Source organism: Carassius gibelio, chromosome B18 (assembly GCF_023724105.1).
Source record: "Carassius gibelio isolate Cgi1373 ecotype wild population from Czech Republic chromosome B18, carGib1.2-hapl.c, whole genome shotgun sequence".
In the NCBI taxonomy this organism is placed as follows: domain Eukaryota; kingdom Metazoa; phylum Chordata; class Actinopteri; order Cypriniformes; family Cyprinidae; genus Carassius; species Carassius gibelio.
In genome coordinates, this window is record NC_068413.1 from 3,722,281 (window position 1) to 3,749,012 (window position 26,732).

Sequence of the window (26,732 nt, forward strand, 5' to 3'; positions counted from 1 at the left end):
TAAGGTTATCGCTATTTATGTAAAAAAGGGGCCTCTTTTATATTTATAGATTTGTATATTTAATTATCGACCATGAGTCCTGGTTAACCTTGTATTTTTAATGAATCGGTTGTGTGAATGATTCACTACCTCTCAAGAAAGACACTTGTCGCCTCCATCTGACCTGCAGGAGTCACTGAATGAATCAGTGAACGGATCTACATGAATCTTTTAAAAAGTGATTGAAACAATTTTCGGAACAACATGAGGTTGAGTAGATGATGACAGTATTTTCATTACTTTATAAACTCATTTTATTTATTATATAATACGTGATCATAAAACACTTTTTTTAATATTTGTAAATACTGTCCTCTGTTAGTTCGTAATAATTAGTATTATTCATTTAGCGTCTGTCTGTAAGAGGTACCTTGTGTGTGTGTGTGTGTGTGAAGGGGAGGGGGTGGGGTTGTGTCACTGCTGTTCTCTCGGTGCACGCGCGCTGGAAGTTTGAGCGTCTCGAGCGCTCCACGGAATTAACAGCAGCAGCACGAGCGCGTTAAGCTGCGCGGGGCCGCGAGCGGATTGTCCACCATATCACCGGGAGCATGAACATGGCACTGAACAGGTCGCCCTCTGCCACGGGTGAGTACCAGTCCTAGCACTCCGGTGGATGTTGTTTGTTGATGCTGTTGTTTGAGTGCGAGCCAACGGGAAAATGCATTTGCTGTATGTCTGTGCAACTGGCACTTAAATAAATTGGCTTGTTTGGTTATCGTTTTATATTCAACTGTTGCAAATGCATGTACTCATTTATGTACTCATGCATTTATATCATTAGTCTGATGTGGTGAAAACTGAATATCTGAGTGGCACCAAACTGGTCGTTGACGTTAATTGCAATGAGGCACACGCCATTATTTGCCCCTTCAGATGGGCTGCCACTCTTTAACACTCGCTAACGTTGTAACTAATTGTGTTAGAATTCATCCTTTGCTTTGGAAAACAATGAGAGGGCTCAGTGTGTCGGAGGGGGTTTGTATAATTAGCTGGGGCAATAAGCTGGATCTATTTCAAGCGCAATCTGACGCCATGTGTTGTTTTCTCATAACAATCAAACACACTTTATAATCTTTTTTCTCTTTTGACATTGTCGATATAATTATTTGATATGAAAGCACTGGGAAATAAATGCACAAATAGACTGTGGTGTGAGGCATGCTTTGGTCAGGTGGTGTAAATGCGCTTATAGCTTTCTCTAAGAGTCATGAATCCCTGTGTTTGTTTACCTGAAGGCATGAGGCATATTTAAGTGACGCGTTAGTCAGGTGTGAACATTTTTAGAAAGCCTAGAGGTGTAAGTAAGTCCCGCTGTTTGTGTTATCAGGGTCAGTTTTACAGGTTTTGAGCATTGCATTGACACACAGCCTTCAATTATGTCGCTGTCCTTGGTTCTGAAAGGTTTTTAGTTTCTACTTTTAAATGGATGCGTTCTCCCTCTCTCTCTCTCTCTCTCTCTCTCTCTCTCTCTCTCTCTCTCTCTAGCTATCTATTTTACAGTTCCATTTCAGTTTTGCATGCAATATTGTCAAAGCACACACAAAGAAACTGACATAAGAGAAAAATGCCATAAAAGACTTTCAGTAAGATAGCATTAGACATCAAAATTAACTTGTCAATATCTCTATCTAACAGAAAATTGGAACGGGGCCCCTGAGCGCATGCGTGTTTCCGCTGTGAAGAGTGAGTCCTCTTCAATACAGAGCGAGAAACTACGCTGTCTTGCCCGAGATATCTCTGAACTGGGCCAGCAGGGTATGGCCGGTGGCGGGCATGATGCCAACGACATTGCTGAGGATACGGTGTGTGATTTCTGTTGTATAATGCAGGCTTAAAGATGAAATGTTGTTTATGCTCAAAGTCAGGTATTATTTTTACAGCATGTTATGTTAAATTATTAATTGACGTTATTAGATTAAATAATGTATAGAATAATTAATTATGTGCATCTTCTCAATGGACCCTCTGGAAAAGCTTCAGAGACCCCGCAGGGGTCAAGTAAGGTTACATAAGAAAATGCAGTGATTTTGCAATTGTAAGCTGGTTACACAAAGATTTTGGGTTGGAGTCAGTGGAAAAAAATCTCTATATTGGCATCGACCGCTGATAAAAAAATATTTAAATGGCATCAGTTAAATATTTATTATAAAGTTCTTTAACATACAGTAAAAATTCTCCCAAGGACAGACACTGGTAAATATTCCCCCTAAAACTTTTTTTTATTATTTAATTTTTTCTTCAAAACTCATATATAAGGAAAAAAAAAACTTTTAAAATACCTTTTAGTTATATATTTTGTATTTTTAGAATAGAAAATATTTGTAAAAATCTTATATGCATAAATTAAATATTTATGAATATAATAAACTTGTTGTTCTTTGCTTTACCGTAACAAATATAGTAAAAAAAAAATTTTGCTTATGGGAAATGGGATGCAAGTCTGTAAATGTCTTTTTGCTAAATATGCATTTTCATTTGCTCTTATTTGGGGTAAAATATATTATCTTCGAACTATTTTCTAATTATACAATTTTTCGGGATCATTTTGTAGTGTGAAGAGAATATTATGAAAAACACAATGTCAGGTAACAGTTTTATGCATTAATTTGCAAACCACAGGGACCGTCCTAGTTATGCACCTTGCTCAAAAGCAGAATTCAAATCAAACATGAGTGTGACAGGAAACATCTAAAAGCTTTGAACCACCAGCCAATCAGTGGATGACCCAGATCCAAATTTTTTTGCTGAAAGTGCCAACTACACGCTATGCAGCTTTGAGAGAGCTCCAGGAATCTGTAATTACAGCTTTCACTGTGCAGCCATGCAGATGTGTCTAGATGTTACTGAGCTGAAAAATGCTTGTGTGTGTTTTCAGGAGGAGCCGGGTCCTGGTCCAGGAGGAGGGCTGTGTTTTGCAGACGGCCGCAGAAGAGTGGACTACGTTCTTGTTTATCACTGCAAGAGACGTCAGTCCCAACACCGCCACTCTGTTGTCTCTAACGGCAACGTGCCATCTCAAAGCCCCACCCCTTCACGCAGGAGTACGAAGGGCGATATTTTGGAGGCAGTCCTGGAGGCGGGGCTTGCAATGGAACCCGCCAACAAACTGCAGGATAAAATAAGGGAGGAATTTGAAAGAGGACTTCAGGAGGAAGGCTTGGAGATTGAACATGACAAAGAGGTTTGTGTTGATGTGTGCATAGTTATGTTCCGATTGCTAAAATGTTAGCCAACTAAGTACTGTACTGCCTACTATTTTTAGTTCTTAAATATGTAAGAAACAATGCATTATGCAGCATTTTAAACTGTAAATTGTCATATGATCTGCTTATATCTATACACTACTGTTAAAAATTGTTTAAATTTTTTTGAAACTCTCTTATGCTTACCAAGTCTGCATTTATTTAATCAAAAATACAGTAAAAATAAATATGATTACAATTATACAATTATACAATTATATGATTATACAATTTTAAATAAATGTTTTCTAATTTTTATATACTTTGTAATATCATTTATTCACATGATGTCACATGATCCTTCAGAAATCATACTAATATACTGACTTGCTGCTCAAGAAAGTTTTGTTGTTGTTGTGGTTGTGAAAAACATGATACATTTTTTCAGGATTATTTGATTTAAAAGAATCTGTCATTTATTTCAAATAGACTTTGCATTATTACACTATACATTACTACACTTTTGATAAATGTAATGCATCGTTGCTGAATAATTTGCTGAATTGTTTTAATTTTTTTTAAATAATAACTAAATTACTGACCCAAAACATTTGAACAGTTGTGTATGTAATTTCACATGTGTTGTTGACACAGTTACCATTTTTGGAAAATAAAAGGGGTTGTTTTGCATTTATTTAAATCCATTGTAATGCCAAAATCCATTTTTTGTAAAAGTCCTTAATTCAATCAGTCTAATCAGATAACAAAAATGGTGCTTAAAATAATCCAAAAATGCATATTTCAAAATGAGTCTGAGTAGCATAGTATATTCTGAACATAGCCTATGTGTGTTCTTGTTCGACCATGCATATCTCTATATCATTTTTCTGGCAAACACATGAATGTATCATTGTCTCATGTGTTGAGCCACGAATAATCAGGGATGAGCTCAGTTTTGAGTGTAATAATAACAGAATAAACACAGTCAAGAGATTCCCAAGGTGACCTTGGAACTTAAGAATTGGAGACCCAGTTTAGAAAAAGCCCAAACCCTCCCACACCAAGAAAAGTCTATCTTTTTTGAACGGGGAGCTATTTTTTATTTTTAAGCAATGCAGCATAGTTTAATACTTGTTAACAGATGCCAAAAAGCATTTCTTTGCTTTCCTGCAATGCTGCAGTGGTGGCCCCCAGCGATATATTTGCGACAGATGCAACTGTGGTTGTCACAAGGGATGATCGGTTCCCCCTGCATCATGGATTTTCCCAAGTTGAAGCAGGGAGAGCTTAGTATTTCTGAATAGGAGTAGATTGGTTGACTCATGCAGCTTTTTTCCACAAAAAAAAGCTTATACTCAAGCAATACCCTTGTGAATCCAAATAGAGTTCCTATTATTATGCAGGACTGAATATACCTTAAAATAAACTACATGCTTATGCATTAAGAAACAACTAGATATTTCAACCTAAAAGAAATTATATCTTGCATAAAGAGAATAAAGCATATTTTTAGGACCATTAGTTTTTGCTTACTTGATAATAATAATGCAATGAATGCAATGAAAAACATATGCTTAAATTCAGTGTTTTGAATTAACTGCATAAATTAATACAATGTTGTGTATTTCTAAATAATTTTGTAAGTGAAAAACATAGTTTTTTGATATTGCATATATAGTTATAATAGTAAATTAATTCTAAGATGCAAAGGCATTGTTCCTATGTCCGATGTCTATACAGATCTGAAATTGACCCCAGGGTTTATTTTAGCATAAAGTTTGACTGGTGAGAGTGAAATCCTGAGTGGAAGCTGTGAAGTGGGTGTACGTTTGATTGTTGGGGGTGTGTGGATTAAATTTGAGTGCCGCTGTCTCTAGCCTAAAGGCAGATTATGGTTGATCCTCATTGCCAGAGGTGTTTGTGTTTGACGTGTTTGTGTGTGTGTCATTCATCCACGCTGAATAAGACCATTTTAGTAACAGCTGCTTCTTAAACTCTCTCTCTCTCTCTCTCTGTGTGTGTGTGTGTGTGAGTGTGCACCAATCACCTTATCTTGAACCAAATTTTCAGTTGCATCCTGCAAACAAATTGACTGCTTTATTCAGTGGCGCTTTTACTCTTCAAACTAATTTTCTTGTGTTTTTTCTCCAATTCTCTTTCAAGATGAGAACGGTCCGGTTTACCCGTCTCCATGTTCCCTGGTCCGTTCTCAGTCGTGAGGCAGAACTTCTTAAGATCAGAGTGCCGACTAAAAAGGTGAGTTACCATAAAAGGGAAAAAGAAACATGAAAAGGCTGCCATTTGAGAATAAAATATAAAGATGTGTCAGAGCACTGATGTGGTGGGTGATCTGTGAGGCTCATAAAGCTCCCAGGGACCTAGGTTTGAGTCTGGTCTGCATCATGTTCTGATTCTGTTTACCATTGACTCTGTTTAACAACACCATAGAAAGAAATACAAGGATACACCGTTTACTTGCATGCATTTGTCAGAATCTTTAATAAGATGTTATATGTGTTTTCTGAGAATCAAACCTACAACCTTGTGTTGCTAGTGTATTAAAACTAAAATGCTTCCATTAAAATCAACAGTCAACTTTTTATTTTTTAAATTAATACTTGTGTTCAGCAAGGATGCATTAAATTGACCAAAGTGATGGTAAAGACATTTGAATGCTTCTATTTCTAATAAATTATTTTGATCTTTCTATTCATCAAAGAATCTTTTTTAAAAAGTGGCACGGTTTGCACAAATATATTAAGCAACACAACTGTTTTCAACATTGATAATAATCAGAAATGTTTCTTGAGCAGCAAATCAGCATTTTAGAATGATATCCAAAGGATCATGTGACACTGAAGACTGGGGTCATAATGCTGCAAATTCAGCGTTTGCATCAAAAGAATAAATTACATTTTGAAATATATTTTGTTATTAGTAATTTTAAATTGTAGTAATATTTTACAATTATCTTATAAATGTAGCATAGGTGAGCATAAGAGACTTGTTTAAAAACAAATCATATGTATTTTCACCCATTTATTGATATAAATTGAATCGACTGAATGAATAGATTCCTACTAATTTATCAACTCATTACGCCTCACAGACCTATTTTATCTTTTGTCTCAAATTATAAAAGTCATTTTTTTCCTTCTATTCTAAAATATGCAGTGTTCTTTCTAGACCAATATTTAGACCACGATTAGTGACTGTGAAGGTTAACACCATTCAATAACCATAAAAGCAAATCTGGAAGACTAAAACATTATATATTTTCTATACACGTATGTATAATAAGTATGACCTGACATTTTCCTCAAGTGTTGTACTGGTACAGACTGCACTGACAAATAAACAAATGCCAATGATTAGAAACAGTTCTGTTCAAATGAGAGCCCAATGTGTCAATCCAAGCTGTTCAGAGACTCAGCAGTCACTGTGGACACTGGCACAGCCCAAGAGTGTCATGTTTTTGGTGTTAAGCGCTTTGGCTCCACGATGATCTTTGTAAGTGCTCTGGGTTGGTGTAGTCTAAGGGCAGTTGTAATGCCAAAAGTCAATTCTCAAAGTCTGAACACTGCAGAGGAAAAAAAGCGATCTGATTACACGGTCAACAAGCCGATTACTTGTAAAATGTTTTCAAATTCCTGCAAGAGGCATTTGTCATATGCTGCATACTAAGATGATTGTTAACGTCACATTTTCCCATAAATTTAAATTTGGCTTAGAGTGACATCCTGAAAGAATGATTTATTCTTTGAGGTGGTGAGTTGTTCTGAATGATATAATCTGATGATGGTGGATTAGCTGTTGAGACATATGGACCCACATCCCATGTGCTTTGTTTGCCTGCAAAACAAGATATATTTCCATTCCACACATGTGGTGTTAAATCGTCTGACCCTGACTTCTAGTGTGTCTCGTCTCGATATAAATAGATTAACCTCTGTTTAATTTCAGTTCTGTTCTGGTTGTTCTTCCTCCAGACATATCAGCTGAAAGAGAAGACGGGGCTCATGGGTGTAATAAGCTCGTTTTGGGCGAAGATCAATCAGCCATTCCAGCCAGGCGTACCAGAGCCCCAAGACCCACGCATACGGGTGCTATCCCAACCGTTCAGCAGAGACAAGCTACACCTGTGAGTGCCAGCATTCGTAGACAGCCAGAGTGTCATAAAAGAGCATTCACAAATAGCAAGCCCATGTGTTGGCCTAACTGGTTGTCTTTTATTTTGCAGATTTGATATAAAGTCGAAAAACAGCTTGTTCAGCAATGCAATCCGAGGTCGAATTGTAAGTATCAGTAATAATAAAACAAGACGATTATACACATCTGGACACATTAGAACAGATTTAAAGCAACAGTTCATCCAGAAATTACAATTATGTTGTTCTAATGGTTAATGTTGCCGTGGAACACAAAAGGAGAAAATTTGATGCAAATGGTAATTTTCAATATATATCTTATGACTAAGTGCACATTTCATATGAGCCATTTTTATGACACTTCATGGTGCTTTTTAGTAATTTTGGAGTCCACATTCATTATATTGAAATAGTGCCCAGATAGTAATAGATGAAATGTTCTTTTGCGTGTGCTATTATTGTGTTAAAGTATGACTGTTTTTTTAATGTGTTATTGTGTTGCGAACACGCTTTTGCATAGGTTTATGAAATTCTGAGGCGCACCGCCTGCACACAGACCTGTCAAACTATGGGTATGTTCCTTGAGATGGCAAATCTGCAAATACCATACACTTTTAAATTGGATTGTCAAACTGTCAATTTGACAATTTGTTATCTCTTTTCTGCCTCAGGTATTTCATCACTGCTAGCTAAAGGGGTTTATGATTCTGCCTTCCCTCTGCATGATGTAAGTTTTGCATTGCACCCAGATTAATACAGCTGATTTATAATTCGCCTGTTAGTTCAGTGTTAATATGTAATGTGGTTTGGGTTGTGTGTTGTCATTGCTGCAGGGAGACTTTGACAGCTCAGAAGATAAAGAGAATCGCAACGACAGACAGGTGAGTCCTGTCACACGGTGACATTTATGATTTTTATTTTCATTCAATTGATAAAATGATAATAAGGTTTCTTATTACTGTAACATATACTTGTGTGTGTCATCTCTAAGAAGATGGAAAGGATTTGTAATGTGTAGGGATGCAACGATATTATCAATATCGAAATATTGCAATCAATAACAATCATTTCCAAAAAAAAGTCCAATATGAATTGCTGACAGCTAGCCGTTTAACTGAAGTCCTAATTCAAAATATTTCTTTCAAGTGTAGAAAGAAGGAAAGAAGTATTGTATTTTCCCTACTGTAGTGTAAAGCAAAAATAATATACTTATGAAATATTAATTTTAATTTATTTTACAGTGCAACTGTTTTACAATATATGGCTATTACTGTCATTATTATTATTATTATTATTATTATATTCTAATTTGATTTGCTTCCTAAAACACCAGTGTGAATGTAATTTAGACTGAGACAGTATATTGAATAAAAAGAGGGTTGAGTCTCCTTTAAAGTTCAAGTACAAGACAATTCATTGACCTTTTTCTAATTTAAGTTTCTTAATTAAGAACATGTGTTGCAGCTTCTAATGTTGAACTCTCAACATTAGATAGAATCGTTTAACTTTAAAATGTACAAAATTTTCTTTTTTCCCCCAATTCTTCATTTTATTTTAAATTATGCAATAAATACCGTATCGTGGACTTCATATCGCAACATTATCGTATCATGTGATTTTGATATCGTTATATCCCTATTAATGAGTGATATTTGGTTGTATTACAGATGCTGCATGAGGAATGGGCCAATTATGGTGCTTGCTGCAAATATCAGCCAATGGACCTTATAAGGTATCAGACACGATGTTCATCCCTACCATCTGGTTCTGTGAAAGATGCAATTCAGCACACAGATGGTTATTAACTGGTTCTCTTTTCTGAGAACTGTCAGATGTGTGTGTGTGTGCTTATTTTTGTGGCCTGCTGTAAATAGTTCTACTTTAAATCGCGTGGCTCGTTGAGGAGCGATGTGTCTCTTTTCATTTTCAAGATTTCACCTGGCTGGCCGGTCACAAAGCACCTGAAAAAAAGTCTCATTCTGTCTATCCCAGAATCCTTATCAAACAAGCATTTTCAGCATAATAAAACATTATTAAATGACCTGCAACTTGCTACAATTCAGCTTTTTTTGATTAAAAGAAGACACTTTGCATCTGGTGAATTTAATATGCCCGCCTGGACATCATGAATATTAAAAACATGCCCACTGTACAGCTTGCATGCTGAGAATAGCAGACAGTATGTCTTTGACAGTACAATACTAAGACTATTTAGTAAATGTATACTTATCTTTTGGCTCATATGGAGTCTGCAAACTGAAATATTTTAAGCTAAATATGAGGAAAAGCTCTGGAACAGACTGTAGCTGCTGAAATCATAACCAAAATAGCCAAAATATTTGAATAAATGAATATACAAGAGTTGGAGGATGAGAAAAACTTGTGAATGGCATTCAGTTTCAATAGTAAGGTTCATATTCTGTGCAGTCATTGTTTTTTTGAATGTGCTGGTGTTCAGAGGTGGTTTACCTTGTCAAATGCATAACCGTTCTGTAACCCGTTTACCTGTATTCTAAAGGAAGTACTTTGGAGAGAAGATTGGCCTGTATTTTGCCTGGCTGGGAGTGTACACACAGCTGCTGATTCCAGCCTCGGCTTTAGGAGTCGCGGTATTCCTGTACGGCTGCTTCACCGTAGACACCAATGTGCCCAGGTAAACACATTCACGTTTGCTTTTCTATCATGATGAGGTCTTTGCCTTAACTTCTGATGTTTTTTAACAAACAAATATTTTTCTGTACAATGATTCTGAATATGACCTGCACAGATTTTCATTAAAACTTTATTTTGTGTGTTTATTAAGCTATTTACCTTAATATTGAAATTGTTATTTTTTCCATAATATAAGCTTTAGATCAAACCAACAGTAACTCTAATATGTATTTTGGAATATTTATATTTGAATTTTCCAGGGATGTTTTATGAGTTTTTATATTTTTTTTCTTTTTCAAAGAAAATAAATGTTTTTGGCAGTGAATGTTTGTGATATAATCAGTAATGAATTTCTCCCTCTCTTTCAGTCAAGAGATGTGTGATGAGCGTCTTAATTTCACCATGTGTCCTCTATGTGATCGTGTGTGTGATTACTGGCAGCTGAGCAGTATCTGCAGTACGGCGCGGACCAGCTATCTGTTTGATAACCACGCCACCGTGGGCTTCGCCATCTTTATGTCCCTCTGGGGTATGAGCTGTATGAATATGTGCATTTGATGATAAACTATGTGATAACTGTACATTTATGATATATTGAGAAGAAATAAGGTGGTGTAAAGAGGAATATATAGTGTTGTGATAATTGTGTGTGTGTGTGTGTTTAGCGGCAGTGTTTCTAGAGCATTGGAAGAGGAGGCAGCGATGTTTACAGCACAGCTGGGATCTGACAGGCATGGAAGACGATGAGGTGAGAAAAGTCCCAAGCATTTCAGAATACCAGAAACATGTTTGAAGTCGCAGAACGCATCTAATATTCATTATCAAATAGCGGCAGCCCTAAAATCAGACTTTCAAAGATGTTAAATTGCTGACTGCATCATTTAAAAAATTCTGCTCTCTAGAGTAGAATTCTGATTTTTAAAAAAACAGGAGTTTGGACAGCACAACATATATATGTAAATTTATATATAAAGGGTCATATGTATATATATCTGACCCTAGACCACAAAACCAGTCTTAAGTCAGTATATTTGTAGCAATAGCCAAAAAAAAACTATGGGTCAAAATTATCGATTTTTCTTTTATGCCAGAAATCATTAGGATATTAAGTAAAGATCATGTTCCATTAAGATATTTTGTAAATTTCCTACCGTAAATATATCAAACCTTAATTTTTGATTATAAATAGGCATTGCTAAGAACTTCATTTGGACAACTTTAAAGGAGATTTTCTCAGTTTTTAGGTTTTTTTGCACCCTCAAATTTCAGATTTTCAAATAGATGTATCTCGGCCAAATATTGTTCTATCCTAATAATCCTTATTTTACATATATATAAATAAGGCACAGCCATGAGCAAAGATTTGTTACTTGCTAGTTGGTTGCAGTCTGTAGTAAAAAGGGGACATTCTCATTGTCTCATTGCACAGAACAGTGGATTGGACAAAAACCTGTCACAACGTGTCAATATTGTCAAATATTACTACAATTTAAAACAACTATTTTCTATTTGAATATATTTTAAAATATAATTTATTCCTGTGATGAAAAGCTGAGTTTTTAACATCATTACTCCAGTCTGATCCTTCAGAAATCATTCTAATACACTGATTCAATGCATGCATACATTTTTCGGGATTCTTTGATGAATAATTTTTTTTTTTAAACAGCAATTATCATTTCTAATTAATAGAATTGTTTTGCAATAGAACTCTCTTTGTTGATTGATTTAATGCATCCTTGCTGAAAAAAAAAGTAAAATAAGCATATAGGTCAACCTCAATGCACCTCTATCCAGCATGACTTCCTAACTGTAATATAATGATTGTTATACATAACCTCCAATATAGCTGCCTTCTTAAAAACCACTTCAGAATCTCATCTATGAGCATCAGAACAAACTCGCAGCAACATTGTTCATGAAACATTGCTAAACATAATCCAAAATAATAGCTAGTTCTCTCCAGATTTCTCTAGATAAAATTCAAGACTTCATTGTTCTTGAGGGTTTGAAACGTTCACCTGGGAGCTGATTCAATCTAAACGTGTGTTGTGTAAGTGGTGGGAGACGATGGTGTGTGTGTGTGAAAGGACATGTGTGAGTAATGAGATTGTGTTCTGCTTAAAGCATTGAGCTGAGTGGATGAAGGTCTGCGCTCTCAACAGGATGCCATGGAGATCATGAGCGACATGCTAATGTGAACGATACTGAACTTCAGTTGCACCACGTTTATTAGTGCAAACCTGTGTCTAATGCTATGTTTTCTTTGCTTTCATGCTCACCGATAGGAAAGGGCTGAGGTAAACCTATCTCCTGCTCTCTTTCTCAATCTCTTGTTTCTATATGGTTCCCGACATGCTCAAACGCACACCATATTTCTCTCCGCATCCCTCACACTTCCCCCACCCTCATCATCGCTCCATCTCCCTTTGCCTTTTTCTGCGCAGCAGGAGGGTCAATTTTGCATCGCCGTGTATGGTGATGCTGTTTGATGAATCAACCCTGAATTCATACGAAGAGGGGAGATTTATATTGGATTAACATTGTAGTAACCTGTGTCAAAGAATCCTTTCCTGTGATTTTACACCATTAACCTCGATGCCATAATCCTGACCACAGTGTTCTTGCCAGATACTCACAACCTTATTTGTGAAGTTGTAAATGCTACCTGTCTGGCTGAAACACACTTTGTGTCATAAATATATCATCTTAAGCATTCAACGAACTATACAGCACTCTTATAGAGGATATTGGTCTGATAGATTGAGTCTACTAAAGCAACGTGTTAGCCAGAAAAGCCCTGTGGGTTACGTGCTTTTTAATGAACTTGCAGTTTTGTATTATACTAGCGTCTTTGCCTCCAGACAAGAAAATGATTTAATGTGGAACAAGATAATTATTTCTATTTGTGCATGTGTTTGTGGATCCTGTTTCTATGGAGACTTGCTTATGCATGTCTAAGGAACTGATGTGGGATTTGCTGCTTTTTGACATCTTTGGAGTCCTTGATCACTGAGCTTGATGTGTGTGTGTGTGTGTGTGTATCACAGAATGAGCTACGACCAGCATATGAGGACTTTCTTCTTAAGAAACAAGAGAAGAAGGCAAAGAATAAGAAGAAGGAAGAGGTAAACTGAAACATTATGTACAAAACTATTAGCTTCTTATGTTTTGAATGAATTTCCATAGTTCTCCATAACATTTTCAAATGTTTGTGATTACTGAATAATAGTAAGTTTATAAAGATTGTACTTACAAAGAGTAATAATTATAATTGTAAAAATTTATTTTAATCCCAAAAGAGTAACAATTGCAATTATAAAAAACTATTTAAGAGCAAATATATATAAAAAAAAAATCATATAATATCATGTCTTCTTGCCTTGCCTTAATTTGAATAATTTCTATGATTTTTCAAACTTTGTAAATAACAAGTCCCTGATATCATGCAAATATTAGATCTGATTTTTCAAAAATATCAGAATATGCAGCAACATTAACGATAACTTAAAACAATACTCTTGCAAAATTTCTGAAGGGATGTATTTAATTTTATTTGAAGGAACTCATGAAATGAAATGTTACTTTAATTTAATAATTTGTATAAAAATCTTTAAAATGTATAATAATTACATTAATTTTCATTATTATTGAACATTTTGGAACTACACATTTTTGGAACTTTAATTCATTTCTTATTAAATTCATATTATGATTTTTTTAAATAATATAAATTACGTTTACTAAAAAGAACAGTATGACAGATATCCCAATAAATACATATTTTCATTATATATTTTGTTTAATAAATATATGTGTTTAAAGTTCTTTTTACTCACTATTATCAATTCAAGATATGATGGTGAAGTCTTAAATGTAATTGTTGCTTAAAAATGCACTGAGCTGAAATACCTGGAATAGCACGCAGATTTTTCCACGTAGATTGAAGTGTGTGTGCGCAGTGCTTTTAATCTCTGCTCTGTATTCTAGCCGGACGCAGGAACGGATGACAAAGGAAGAGAGAAGCTACTGTCTGCTAAAGGAGGACAGTCGCCGGTGAGGAGGGGGGAGATAATTTGGGAGTTTACTGGGTGTCTGTCTAGGAGAGAACAAGCTAATCAACTTAACAAGAAGAGGCGGGGTTTCAGGGATAATGCAGTTAGTTCTCAGCTGTCAATCACAGAGTGGTCACCGCCCTGACCTCCGTCGGACCCCTCCTGCCCACCCGGCTCATATCCGTCTTCTTTCTTATCACACCCCGCATTAGCACTCTCATCTTTTTCTTCTCAGTCTTTCTGACAATTGAATTAATTCGATAATGAATTACTCAGACCGGTGGATAATGCTGGCGCTTTTTCCCTTTGAAATGAGCAGTTTGGTCGCAATTTCACTTGATGTGATTTTGCAGATTTTTGTTACCGTCATTGTGCCCTTGTGCGCAGTGTCAGGCCTGCGGCGTGCACACACAACACACGTATGCGCTCAAACACTATCTGTGGCATACACACTCACTACACACGGCACTCAAAGCAGATTACCTCTCTGGGTATTCCACACTAGATTATTCAGGATTAGAGTCAGAGCGGGATTAAAACACGCAAGTTAGAGTGGTGTCCTTCCTCTAATCAAAGACACATGTTCAGTGTGTATGTGTGAGTACCTGAGAGAATGTAGTGTTTAATTCAGATTTGATGAGTGTGCGTCTGGGGGCGGGTTGAACGTGTGCATTAACTTTAGCACTTCTATCAAATCAGCCCTATTTAGTTTCAATGATTAGTTCATTGCAAATCCAAAACTGTTTCCTGTTATGATAAACAAAGCCGTAGATTTTGTAAAGTAATATTTAACAGTGTTACGTTTTATTTAACTGAATAACTGGAAGCCAAGCCAAACTGGTAATGGTCAATATTAGCATATTTTTTAAAGATGTCGTTTTTTTAAGTATAAGTAAGCAATTAATAGGATAATTTGACCAAAAAAATTTCAATTCTGTGGTGCTTTTTTAACATAAAATTTTACAATAAAAACATTGACAACCAATCAGAATCCATCCTGCTTTAAAGAGCTTGAGAATTTAAAGCTACAGATGACAAAACTGCAGCACGCTAATGATAAGCAAACCGTATCAAACGTTGATGTGGACACTAATATAGTTATCATTAGTTATCTTTATAGTTTTTTTTTGGCATGAACAGAACTTTATTCTTTCTTTTTTCAGTTTTTTTCCATATTTTATTTGATTATTATCATTTTTTTTCCCCCCAAAAGTATCATATTTCAACTGTACATAATGTACATAAATAATATTATATAGCATATGTATATGCACAGTAGGGCTGTCAAAATTCCTCAAAAATGACGTTCGAATAGTCCCTCTAAAAAAACACGAATATTCGAACTATTCGAACATCTGGTTGCGCATGTTGTCAATGACGTGCATTAAGTAAATAACAGGACAAAATAATACAAAGAGACATAACTACTTGTATAGGTAGTATATTTAAGTTTAAACATATTTGACAACGTATTACCTACACAAAAACAAGGAAATCAACTAATGGCCAAGACTGCAGACCTCACGCTCTCTCACCCTCACGGTCTCTGCTTATAACGGTTTAAATGAACAAACTAATTTTGAGTGCTGATCAAGAGTTTTGTGCAAGCAATTTAAGGTCGTGACTGTTGTCCCAAGGCTTCATTCAGTGATTGAAACAAATATTATTAATATTAATTGAAGTTTTACAGCATATAGAACTGACATTGATTGCTCCGAGCAAGCTGTGCTGTGGTAAACATGGAACTTTTCCTTGACATGAAACAATAAATAATCAAACCTCGGTTTCATTGCTTGACAGAACTCCCCGAAGCCTGTCCCATCCGCGATACTGATCGGTCTCATGTCCTTACAAATGAACAAAATTAATTTATCCATTATGGCCTCTTGTCGTGTTGCAGACAAAGAGCTTGTGGTGGGCGATGCAAAGTAATGTTAAGTGTCAAGACGTGATTGTTTAGCTGGAGTTCCACACATTATGATTATTTTTGAGATGTGACCTCATGTTGCTAGTGGTCGAATGGTATGCTAGCTGTATCTTAAATAGCTTGCATACAACTTTATCTCGCGGGTCAACAATTTTACCTCACTTTCTCTGTTGTGGTCAAGTTGGGCCCTGCACTTGCTGCCATCTTCCATGAAGACGAGTCAACTTTCAGCAGTGATTTTGTGCCAGACAGTGCGACTCCTGTGACCTGTCCCTGAACCCTCAGGCACACTAGCACGCCCACTCGGCAAGCAGCCAACCACGCCTCTACTACCGCAGGCGTTTTTTTCCAAATTGTTTTTTTTTTTATTCGAATATTAATTTTCACCTTCGAAATTCTTTTTTTTTAAACTATTCGAATATATATTCGATTTTAGAATATTCGTTGACAGCCCTAATGCACAGATTGACCTGAAGCATGTAAAAATTCTAGAATAGATATGAGTGTGAGCAATGCTCATGTTCTGTTTAATTGACTAAATATTTACTTTTTATAGTACTTTTTATAGTATGGGCCAACATATCGGTTATTGCCATACTAAATAAATGTGACCTGTGCTGGCAAAATGAGTACAATTGAGCAAAAAAATAATAAGTTATTTGTATTATTATTTATTTTATTTTATTTTAACCTGCAAATTGATTTATGACTTGTTGGAATCAGACAAAAAAATGACTGAGCTACACGTGTTTGAAGTCTGAATGTTTTCTGAAGGTTTCTATCACCTTCAACATTGTATCTTTTCCTCCACTTTTTTTCTTGATAATAACCACTATATTAATAATCACAAGCTAAAATACATTGTTTGCAACCACTTACCTTAAAAAAAATATGTTTTTTTTTCAGTGAAGAAGCATTCAAGAAAAAATAAATGTAAAAATCACTTCATTGTATTCAATACAAATGAGAAAAAAAACGTAAAGTTCAATCAAAAGCATTGAGTGATTCCTTTGTTTCTTTTATTGTTCGATTAATATTAATGTGACAGTCAGCCTATATATTAAGTCCTACTTTAATGCACAGATCTAATAGCTCAAAATCAGCCCATGTGCATTCTGACTCATTTTGCCAGCACGGGTCACAAATAATCACTGCTTCTCAGTATCAGGCAAAATGTGATTGTGGTACTCCAGTAGCTAGTGTATTCACAGCTGATATGGTGAGTATGAAGTAACATCCTGTTGTTCTTGTAGCTTGCCTCGGAGTCTTTGTCATGGACAGACAGGCTGCCAGGATACTGCATCAACATATCCTCTATCCTCCTTATGGTAGGCACCTTTCCACATAACGGCATTTGTTGCATAGTTTTTACAGTTCAAATTCACATTTATCTGTTTTCTCAGGTTGGGGTCACGTTCTCTGCTGTATCTGGTGTGATTCTCTACCGCATCATTGTGTTTGCTGTTATGTCAATGAACCCTGATCACGAGGCCAAGGCTAATGTGCGTGTAACCGTGACAACCACCGCTGTCATCATCAACTTGCTGGTGGTTCTGGTGCTGGATGAGATCTACGGCGCTATAGCGGCCTGGATTACAGAGCTTGGTGTGTGTGTGTGTGTGTTTACATGAGAAAATATTAAATGTTTTTGTTTTCTTGATAAAAGTGTGACTCTGACGAAGAAAAGATCATGCATTACCGATGATTATTATGAATATGATGTTGATGTCATACTTGCAGAGATTCCAAAGACTGAATCAACATTTGAGGAGCATGTGATCTTGAAAGCTTTTTTGCTGAAGAGCATGAATGCATTCGCACCTGTCTTCTATGTGGCCTTCTTTAAGGGCAGGTAAATTGGCATCTCAACCAAACTAATGTGACGTTCTGTTGCCAATGATAATTGGATTACGGTAATGTAGTTTGTTGTTGTTTTTCGTGTCCAGTTTGTTGCAGTGTAGTCATGTGCTTACTGTAGTATTGTGTTTGTATGTTGCGTTGTGTCTACACTAGTGTCTATACTGTATACTGTAGTGTTGTGTGTCTGTCCTGTGCAGTCCATTGTTGAGAATGTTATCTATCTATTTATATATATATATATATATATATATATATATATATATATATATATATATATATATATATATATATATATATATATATATATATATATATATATATATATTTATATGTATATATCACTTTGCAGTGGCCATTTGTTTCATAAAAACACTTATTTATTTACATATATATAGAGAGAGTGAGACAGAAATCATGCAATGCTGATATACAATAAGGTTACAATAAGGTTCCATTTTTAAAACATTAGTTAACATGAACCAACAATGTAAAATAACTTTATTTTAAGGTGTCCTTGTTACATGTTACATATACTTACTATTATAATAACAATACATTATGCATAATTACATGCAGTCAACCCATATCCTAACCCGTGTACTTACCATGCAGTAAGTACATGTAGTTAGTTCATATTACTCAGTACTTAAACATATAATTACACTGTACAGTGTTACCTCATTTAGTAATCCAAGTTAATGTGTATTTCAACATATACTTAATATATTGAAGAAATCAGTCAGTTGCATTTACAAATGAAATGTTTTTTTTTTTTATATATATTATTCAATGGACCTAACTAGTAAAAAACAGTATTATTAACATTAATGAATAATATAACAAAAGTATTGCTCATTGTTAGTTAATGCATTAACTAACGTTAATTGCTGGGTTTTTATTGTAAGGTGCATTCAAAAGCCAAAATATTATATTCTATTAATTTTTATAAATATATTATACTCTTTTATAGAATTATTTTATACAAGCCCTATGTTGTACAAATGAAAGAATGCATTTTTACCAAAATTATTTTATACACCTTTTTTTTTTTGCAATTTACTTTTTTTTTTTTTTTACGTTTTATTAATGTATTACTTTTTACGAGTTCATGTCTAAATTTCAATATGCAAATTACAGTTCTATAAGTACCTGTTTTGTGGTGTCTGTGTGTTATATGTGTTGTGTTGCTGAACAGTACATTATGTTAACAATATAGTGTGTCCCTGTGTAATATGCTTTTTAGAGTTTAGAGCTGAATTTTTGGGTTACATTGTTTAATCCAATTGACATTTTTGTTAAATATCTCTCATAACTATGCTAATTTAGGTTTGCCGGTCGTCCAGGTGACTATGTTTATGTCTTTAAGGATTTCCGCATGGAAGAGGTAATTATTAAAATGCTAATATGTTTGTCTGCAGTGTTTTAGCGTAGTGCAACTAACAGTTTGCATGTACATGTGTTTCTGGTCTAGTGTTCTCCAGGTGGTTGTCTTATTGAAGTGTGTATTCAGCTGGGAATCATTATGTTGGGAAAGCAGCTCATTCAGAATAATGTGTTTGAAATTGCCATTCCGTAAGTGTTTTGCATACACGCACACACATCCAAAGTCTTCCCCGTGGTCCCTCTGCTAATTTTCTTTGATTCTGCAATGTACCCCCAGTCTATTAGAGGAAGCCCCTAACTCTCTTGTAAAATTACATTTTAATTCTCCACACTGTTTAACATTACCAACACAGTGCACATTGAGTGATGGAAGAGATGTTTAAAATAACACGGCCAAATCTATTGACACTACAGGAAGCTGAAGAAGATGTATCGCACATATAAGGAGGAGAAAGATGGATCGGCAGAAGAGGAAGACAAAGATTCTAAACGAGAACCACAGCGCTGGGATTTGGACTATGATCTGGAGCCATATGAGGGATTGAGCCCAGAGTACATGGAGATGGGTGAGTACCACATGCTCAAATTGAACAATAGACTCAAATGTCAGCAACGTTTGGTGCATCACTTTCATTGTTCTACTTGTTTTTAAGTACCTTACAACCCCCAAAACACAATTAGTTTGGCTTTGTAGCAACCTGAAAACCTTATTTTACTGTAATGATAGTGTTGTGGCTTGACAAATGTTTTTTTTTTTTTTTTTTTTTGAGTTGCTCTTTATAGTCAATTATAAATCGATTTTCTATACATTATTAATTATTATTTTATTATATTGAATTATTATTATTATTATACATTCCTGGTCTTATTTTCAATGATTCATCAGTGTTTTTTCTTCCAAAGATTTCTTCAAAATGTATGATTTGCTCCATTGAATTTCGAAAGGACAATGTGAATGCTGTTTAAAGTTGGCTTTAATAACTGTAATAATGAAATAACATACAATATAATTTTAAGGCATTTGACATCACCATGATGTACTTCTTCTCTGGCTGCTACTGACCAATCATAATTAATTTTAGGCTTTGCACTCTACCTGGACAACTAGTTAGCTACGAAGCTGTGTTGCGTCTAAATTATGTTAAGAAATTATCGATCTTGAAATCAAGATCTGGTTCTTATTAAATTACATTTACATTTTTTTTATAAGTATATGCACATTTAAAATAAAGTCATTCAGTGCAAATGTTCTGTAAAAATAAATGATTTAATTTTTTATAAATGACTGTTAATTCATATGTTCAGACCATCACAAATCAATTTTCTATCACACTATGAAAAATGTTGCACAACTAATAAGATTTGTGCAAAAAACTAATCACTCCAAGGCACTCGAAATTATAGTGAAAAAAGCCTTTATTGACATGGCTTTACATTAAAAGCAACACACAAGTGCATCGATGCGTTGTGGCTAACAAGCCTTCATCAGTCTTTATTATGTGTTGCTTTTACTGGCTTTTAAAGTCATGTGAATAAAGTCTTTTTCTTTTCTTTTTTAAATACGCCTTGGAGTGATTCATTTTTGGATGAATTTAGAAATCCTGCATACAAAGAGCACCGATTTATGGACTTTATACCCCAGAAGCTTTTTGCCATATTTTTTTTTTATTAAGATTTGTGATTGCCTAGAGCCACTGCTGTTGCATAAAACAACTACTTAATGTATTTCGCTTAGCAAACCTCCTTGTATTAGACACATGGGGGAAACAGAATCCAACAGTGAGCAAGAAACTGTTCCCCAACCAATATGGAGAGACGTTCATTTACATTTATGCATTTAACAGAATGCAGATTTATGCATTCAGTCTATACATTTTTACCAGTATGTGTTCCCTGGGAATTGAACCCACAACCTTTTGCGCTACTAACACAATGCTCTACCACTAAGCCAGAACCTCCAAGTATCAGAAATATTTGGGAGCAATCCATCTGTTGGATTCTGTTTCCCCAACTCCAGGGTGAGATGGATGTAATGTATGTAATCCTTCACTGTCGTCAAACGGCCGTATGGGAAGCACTAGTGGATTGGTGATTAACAAGAAATATCAAAAATATCAAATTGAATGCCAACATCTGCTCTATACAAACTATAATTAGTTTTTCCTTTGAAGAGGTTTAGCGACGGTGTTTAAGTATGTCTGCGATGACTTTGAAGAATTGGGTTTGATTGAGGACATTGGTGTATGTGTGTGTTTGCTTGTCTGCAGTTATTCAATATGGATTTGTCACACTCTTTGTGGCCTCCTTCCCGCTGGCACCAGTCTTTGCTCTGCTTAATAATGTCATTGAAATCCGACTAGATGCGGCAAAATTCGTCACTGAAATACGCCGGCCTGATGCAGTCAGCGCTAAAGAGATTGGTATGAATTTTTGCAGCAGATATGTCTTACTCATGGTTACACTTAACATAACTCTTAATCTAGTTCACACTGTCACATATTTCTCTTCCCTCTCCCAGGCATATGGTACAACATCTTGAGTGGAATCAGCAAGTTTGCTGTCATTACAAATGTGAGTGTTAAGATTTTGACTTATGTAGTTGCTGGCTGTGTTTAATATGATTTATCTCATTGTGTGCAGAGATTTTAAGATTTTTCTTTCCGTCTCTTTACTCCAAGGCTTTTGTGATCTCCTTTACATCTGAGTTCATTCCTCGGATGGTGTATCAGTATTTGTACAGTGAGACGGGCACCATGCATGGTTATACCAACCACACACTGGCTTATTTCAACACAAGCAACTTTAAACCTGGCACTGCTCCACATGACACCGACTTTGACAGACAACTCCGTATTTGCAGGTGCACGCGGCACACATGCATCATAACCCATAACCTCTGCTCACCTATTTCATCTGATACCATTTGTTTTTTCTCCACAACAATTGGTCTTCACAGGTACAAAGACTATCGAGATCCACCTTGGTCTCCTGAGTCTTATCAGCTTTCTAAACAGTACTGGTCTGTGCTGGCTGCACGCCTGGCTTTTGTCATTTTTTTCCAGGTCAGTCTTTGTTAAACTGCTTTTCTTGTTGTTCAATGAACACTGCAAGTTAAATACAACTTTAGCTCTCTCTACCATTAAAAAAATAATAAAGTCAAGGCCATGTCATCCGGTCTCATTTACATGATATCCATGCAATGATACAAAGAAGGGTTGTAATGTAAATATCTCTAAAGCATTTTAATGACTTCATATGTCAATATAATCTTTGCGTGATAAAGGCAAGCAGATTTAGCTTTCATTCTACATTGAGGGGGCTCAAGCTTTAATTTCCCAGCCTTTGTACTTCTAGTAGGAGATTAAAACAGAGCTGAAATATTAGATATAAAGTGAAGGCGGGGGATGCCGGAAGAACTGTCACCTAAGTGATAAAAGCAGCAGTTCCCTATTAACCTTAAATCTGATTGAAAGATTAGATGAACATGCTAATTTAAGAAATCCTTATGCATATAGCATATAGATGAAAAATCCCCCCAAAAGCTCATATGTTTTAATGAATGTTCTACCTTGAAATTAGTTTTTAAGTGCATTATTGTAAAAGGGTTTTCTTGTGCTCTTATGAGAAACAAATCCAAATTATTTAAAACTTAAGTTCCCAGAGTTTTCTTGTAAAATAGGACTGGATGTTTGATTGTATGTTGTTGTGTTGTAGAACTTGGCCATGTTCCTCAGTATGCTGGTGGCATGGTTGATCCCAGACGTGCCTCGTTCTCTGAAGGAGCAGCTGAAGAGAGAGAAAACCCTCCTGATGGATGTTCTGCTCAGAGAGGAGGCAGACAAGCAATGCACCCAGTCACAAACATTGACAACTACTAACAATGATTTAGGATCACTGGAGGAGCTGCCTGTCTGCAGTGGAGTAATGATAAGCCAGTCATATGAAGAGTTGAAAGAACTAAAGGTGACCAGTGGAGAGGAGGAAGAGCTTGAGGAACAATCAGCAGAGGAACCCATCGCATCCACCAGTTATGTGCCTGACAGGCCTCGACCTTCGACCTGTGAAAGTCTCAATACAACTTCAGAGTCCCTGTCTAAGATAGCCTGTCGTGATGAATCACCCACCACACCTACAGCATGTTCAAACCAGTCCATTCATTCAATCAAAACCGGCTCACTATCACGACACCAAGAGTTCAACTCGAATGAACCTCCACCTCGAGATCCAAGTTCCAGGGCTAAGAGCCGTTGCCGAACCCTTCCGCCAAGACGCGGAGGACCAGAAGCTGAAGCACATGTAACCAGACCTAGCCACTCGACAACATTCACACATTTCGATCAGAAGGTTCCTCCTTCCACTAGTGAGCTCACCCTAATGGTCTCTAGAGGACCATCTAAAACCAAGCCCTCTGAAAGCCAAATGTCTGTCTCCGATTCACTGGATTCAGTGCTCACGAGCAGCCATTCAATAGCGCTCCCTCGCCCGCCATCCAGAATGGAGCTTGCTAGCAGCCTTTCGAAACCAGAGCTTGTGAGCAGCCAGTCAACGGGACTACCACGGCCTCCCTCCAAACCAGAGCTGATGGGAAGCACAACGAAAGGGCTTCCACCTTGTGATCCAGGCTCGAAAGTTAAGGGCCGGTGCCAGACTCTTCCTCCAAAGTATAGAGGCACAGAGACTTCTGGAGAGATGAAGACCCGACCTAGTCACTCCACCACCTTCACACACCTCAGTCAACAGCTCCCTCCCTCACCCAGTGATCTCAAACGTAACACTCCAATAAGAGTGGGACAAGATGAAGTGTGAAACAACACTCCACCTTTTCAGCACCTTGCATCCGATCACCATTCTCAGTGCCAGGCAAACCATGCCATCAACAACTCATCTTTGACTTCTCAATGGTGACTGAACGAGCATCTTCATTAACTCTGCATGTAGATCAATTGTTGATGGCTTGGTGGCGGTTCACTTGGTTGGTTAACTACGGGGACTTCTTTTGCACAGAATCACCAACTTTATTGGAGGACCGAGTGCAGACTTGTGCATTCTGGGTATTCTTCTGGAGCCATTTGACATGGCTCGATGACTCTTAAACATTGTCTTATACTGTGACTTGCCATTTTCTCTTTCAAATATAACTCCTGTACAGACATACGCAGATATATACACACACCAAATCTCATTAACCTGACATCTTGAACCAGAACAGGTGAGAAAAGAGAGAGGCTTAGGAATATGGGCCAAAGGGCTTTGCAGTCCATACGATTTGTTACTCAGCAAGTGGAACTTTCATTTCGTAATGTGTTCTTTCATGAGTTTTGGTAACTTGTACTTAACCAGAATAATAACTAAATGTGAACTTATTAACACAATACGTCAGCTTTTCAGAATGAGCCAACTTGTTTGTGAAATTGTCTTTGTCTTTGGTGGCAACATCTGTAGTGTCTCATCCATATGGCAAGTTAGCACGTAGCTTGGCAGCACGCTCATGATATAGAAATGTGATGTTGAAATGGATTCAAAGCCAATTACGTTGTACATTGCAAATACACTGTAGTATTTTAAATAATCTCATTTAGCACTATGCTAGCACAGCTAAAGCATGATGTATTCAATATGAAGAGGTTTTCAGGGAATTACCAATCGTCACTTTAACAGGGGACGAAAGGTAAGAATGCATACAGGCCACGTTCACACTGCCAAGTTTTTGAAATTACAAATGCATTTATTTGCAGAAATGAATAGCTAAATAATCGTTCCATTTGTGTACACAATACAAGTGTCAATCCTACAACTCCAAACAAGCAATAGTTAATGTCTCACAGCTGTAAAGATACATGCCAACAGTTTAGCCTGTTTGGCGTTTTCTATTTTTTCGCAAACTAATATGGCGTACTGAGATGTATTCGCGTCTGGCAATTTTTAATGCGTCATTAGTAGTCACTAATAAACAAACTGTGTGTACAGAGCAGGATTAAGGGATTAATCCACCCAAAATGAAAATAATGACATCATTTACTCACCCTGATGTCGCTCAAGCCAATATTAGGTTGTTTCATCCCTGGAACACAATATAAGAAATGATGTTGAGTGTCTAGGCTTCTCTCTTTGATGTAATAAAGTGAATGGCAAGTTATACTTTACAAATTCTATAAAAGACAAAAAGCACCATAAAAGAATACCAGACGACTCGTATGCTATATTCTGAAGCCATATGACAGCTTGTGTAACAAACAAACTCAAATATTGGGGTGAACTATTAAAACAACTAGAGTTGACAGCTGTATTTAGCTGCAATGTGGTACTGGCCTCTGTGTATTCAGGTCTATATGGCATGGCAGGTGTGTATGATATGCATTGGGGATCAATTAGCTAAGAACAGTTACAAACAGAAGTCAAGTAGAGCATTCACGTCCATGTTATTTATAGAGGTCTTGAGAAACTCTGACAATATTTTGATATTATAATGAAAAAATATGACTACCGTTCATATTAAAAAGTGGAAAAGAAGAAGTTTGTCTTATTTTATTTGTTTGTTATAGCATGGTTTGTCAGAATGCACTGCTACTTTTGAACCTGTGTTAATGGAAAAATTTGCTTTTATCCCTCATAATGTTGAAGTTACAACAACTGCCACCAGGGGATTATTGCATCATGCATCTTTGAATCTCTACTGTACACTGATTCTCTAAATCCTGTATTTTCGACCACCACAAGATGGAGACAGCAAACCTACTGTACACCAAAAGACACTGAGGACAAAGGACTGTCAGAATCAAGTCATGCACAGTCTAGTAAGTGCAAGCGGAGCCTTTGATTCACACCTTTACAATATTGCATAAAGTAAACATTTCTCAATCCTGTATTACCATTTACAGGACTTTCCCCTAGTTGAAAATCTTACGGAAATGTCAAAATAAAACCAGGATATAATAAAACTTTTTTCTCATGAATCAAATTCCCAATGTTTTTAAGTGTCTAAACATAAATAGAAAAAGCATTACTGTTGCTGAAATCCTATAAGAATGGATTCCTACTGGATCATAATTTGGAACCAACTTTAACATAAACCAATTGAAATGAAAAACTAGATCTAGTTGCTAACAGCACTATTATGATTGATTATCAGTAGAATAATATGTATGTGTGGGATATTAAAAGGAATTTAAAGAGTAGTAGGATTTCCTTATCTTTATCTCCCTTTTTCTATTGTTCTTTCTCTATCTAGTAGTACAACATGTTCTGATAAAGATTACACAATATCCATTTGGTGATCAAGGATACTGTAGGATTTTCAGTTTGGTTAAGTTCCATTGGAATCTATTTAAATTGGTTCCAAATTATGATCCAAAGAAATTCTTTAAACATTAAGACTGGGGCAACACTAGAACTATGTCTTGGTAATGTACAATAAAGAATCCCACAGGGGGCGCTGTAGGAGTTTAAAAATGCAATTACATGGGCCTGTATAAAAATACAAAATAAA

General features: G+C 36.1%; 1 protein-coding gene across 1 annotated transcript; it reads left to right on the plus strand.

Annotated features, from left to right (window-relative positions):
* The first annotated feature begins 465 nt into the window (after positions 1-465).
* LOC127977262 (anoctamin-1) lies at positions 466-25,759 on the plus strand. Its single transcript, XM_052582046.1, has 27 exons — positions 466-624; positions 1,675-1,841; positions 2,915-3,220; positions 5,385-5,477; positions 7,211-7,362; positions 7,462-7,516; positions 7,890-7,941; positions 8,041-8,096; positions 8,203-8,250; positions 9,037-9,101; positions 9,888-10,022; positions 10,390-10,550; positions 10,687-10,769; positions 12,310-12,321; positions 13,072-13,149; positions 14,012-14,077; positions 17,257-17,331; positions 17,407-17,608; positions 17,744-17,855; positions 19,190-19,247; positions 19,335-19,435; positions 19,661-19,812; positions 21,514-21,666; positions 21,765-21,817; positions 21,925-22,106; positions 22,203-22,308; positions 22,961-25,759. Exons 1-27 carry the CDS (start codon positions 588-590, stop codon positions 24,050-24,052), a joined length of 3,852 nt encoding a protein of 1,283 aa, XP_052438006.1. The 5' UTR covers positions 466-587; the 3' UTR covers positions 24,053-25,759.
* Positions 25,760-26,732: the final 973 nt, after the last annotated feature.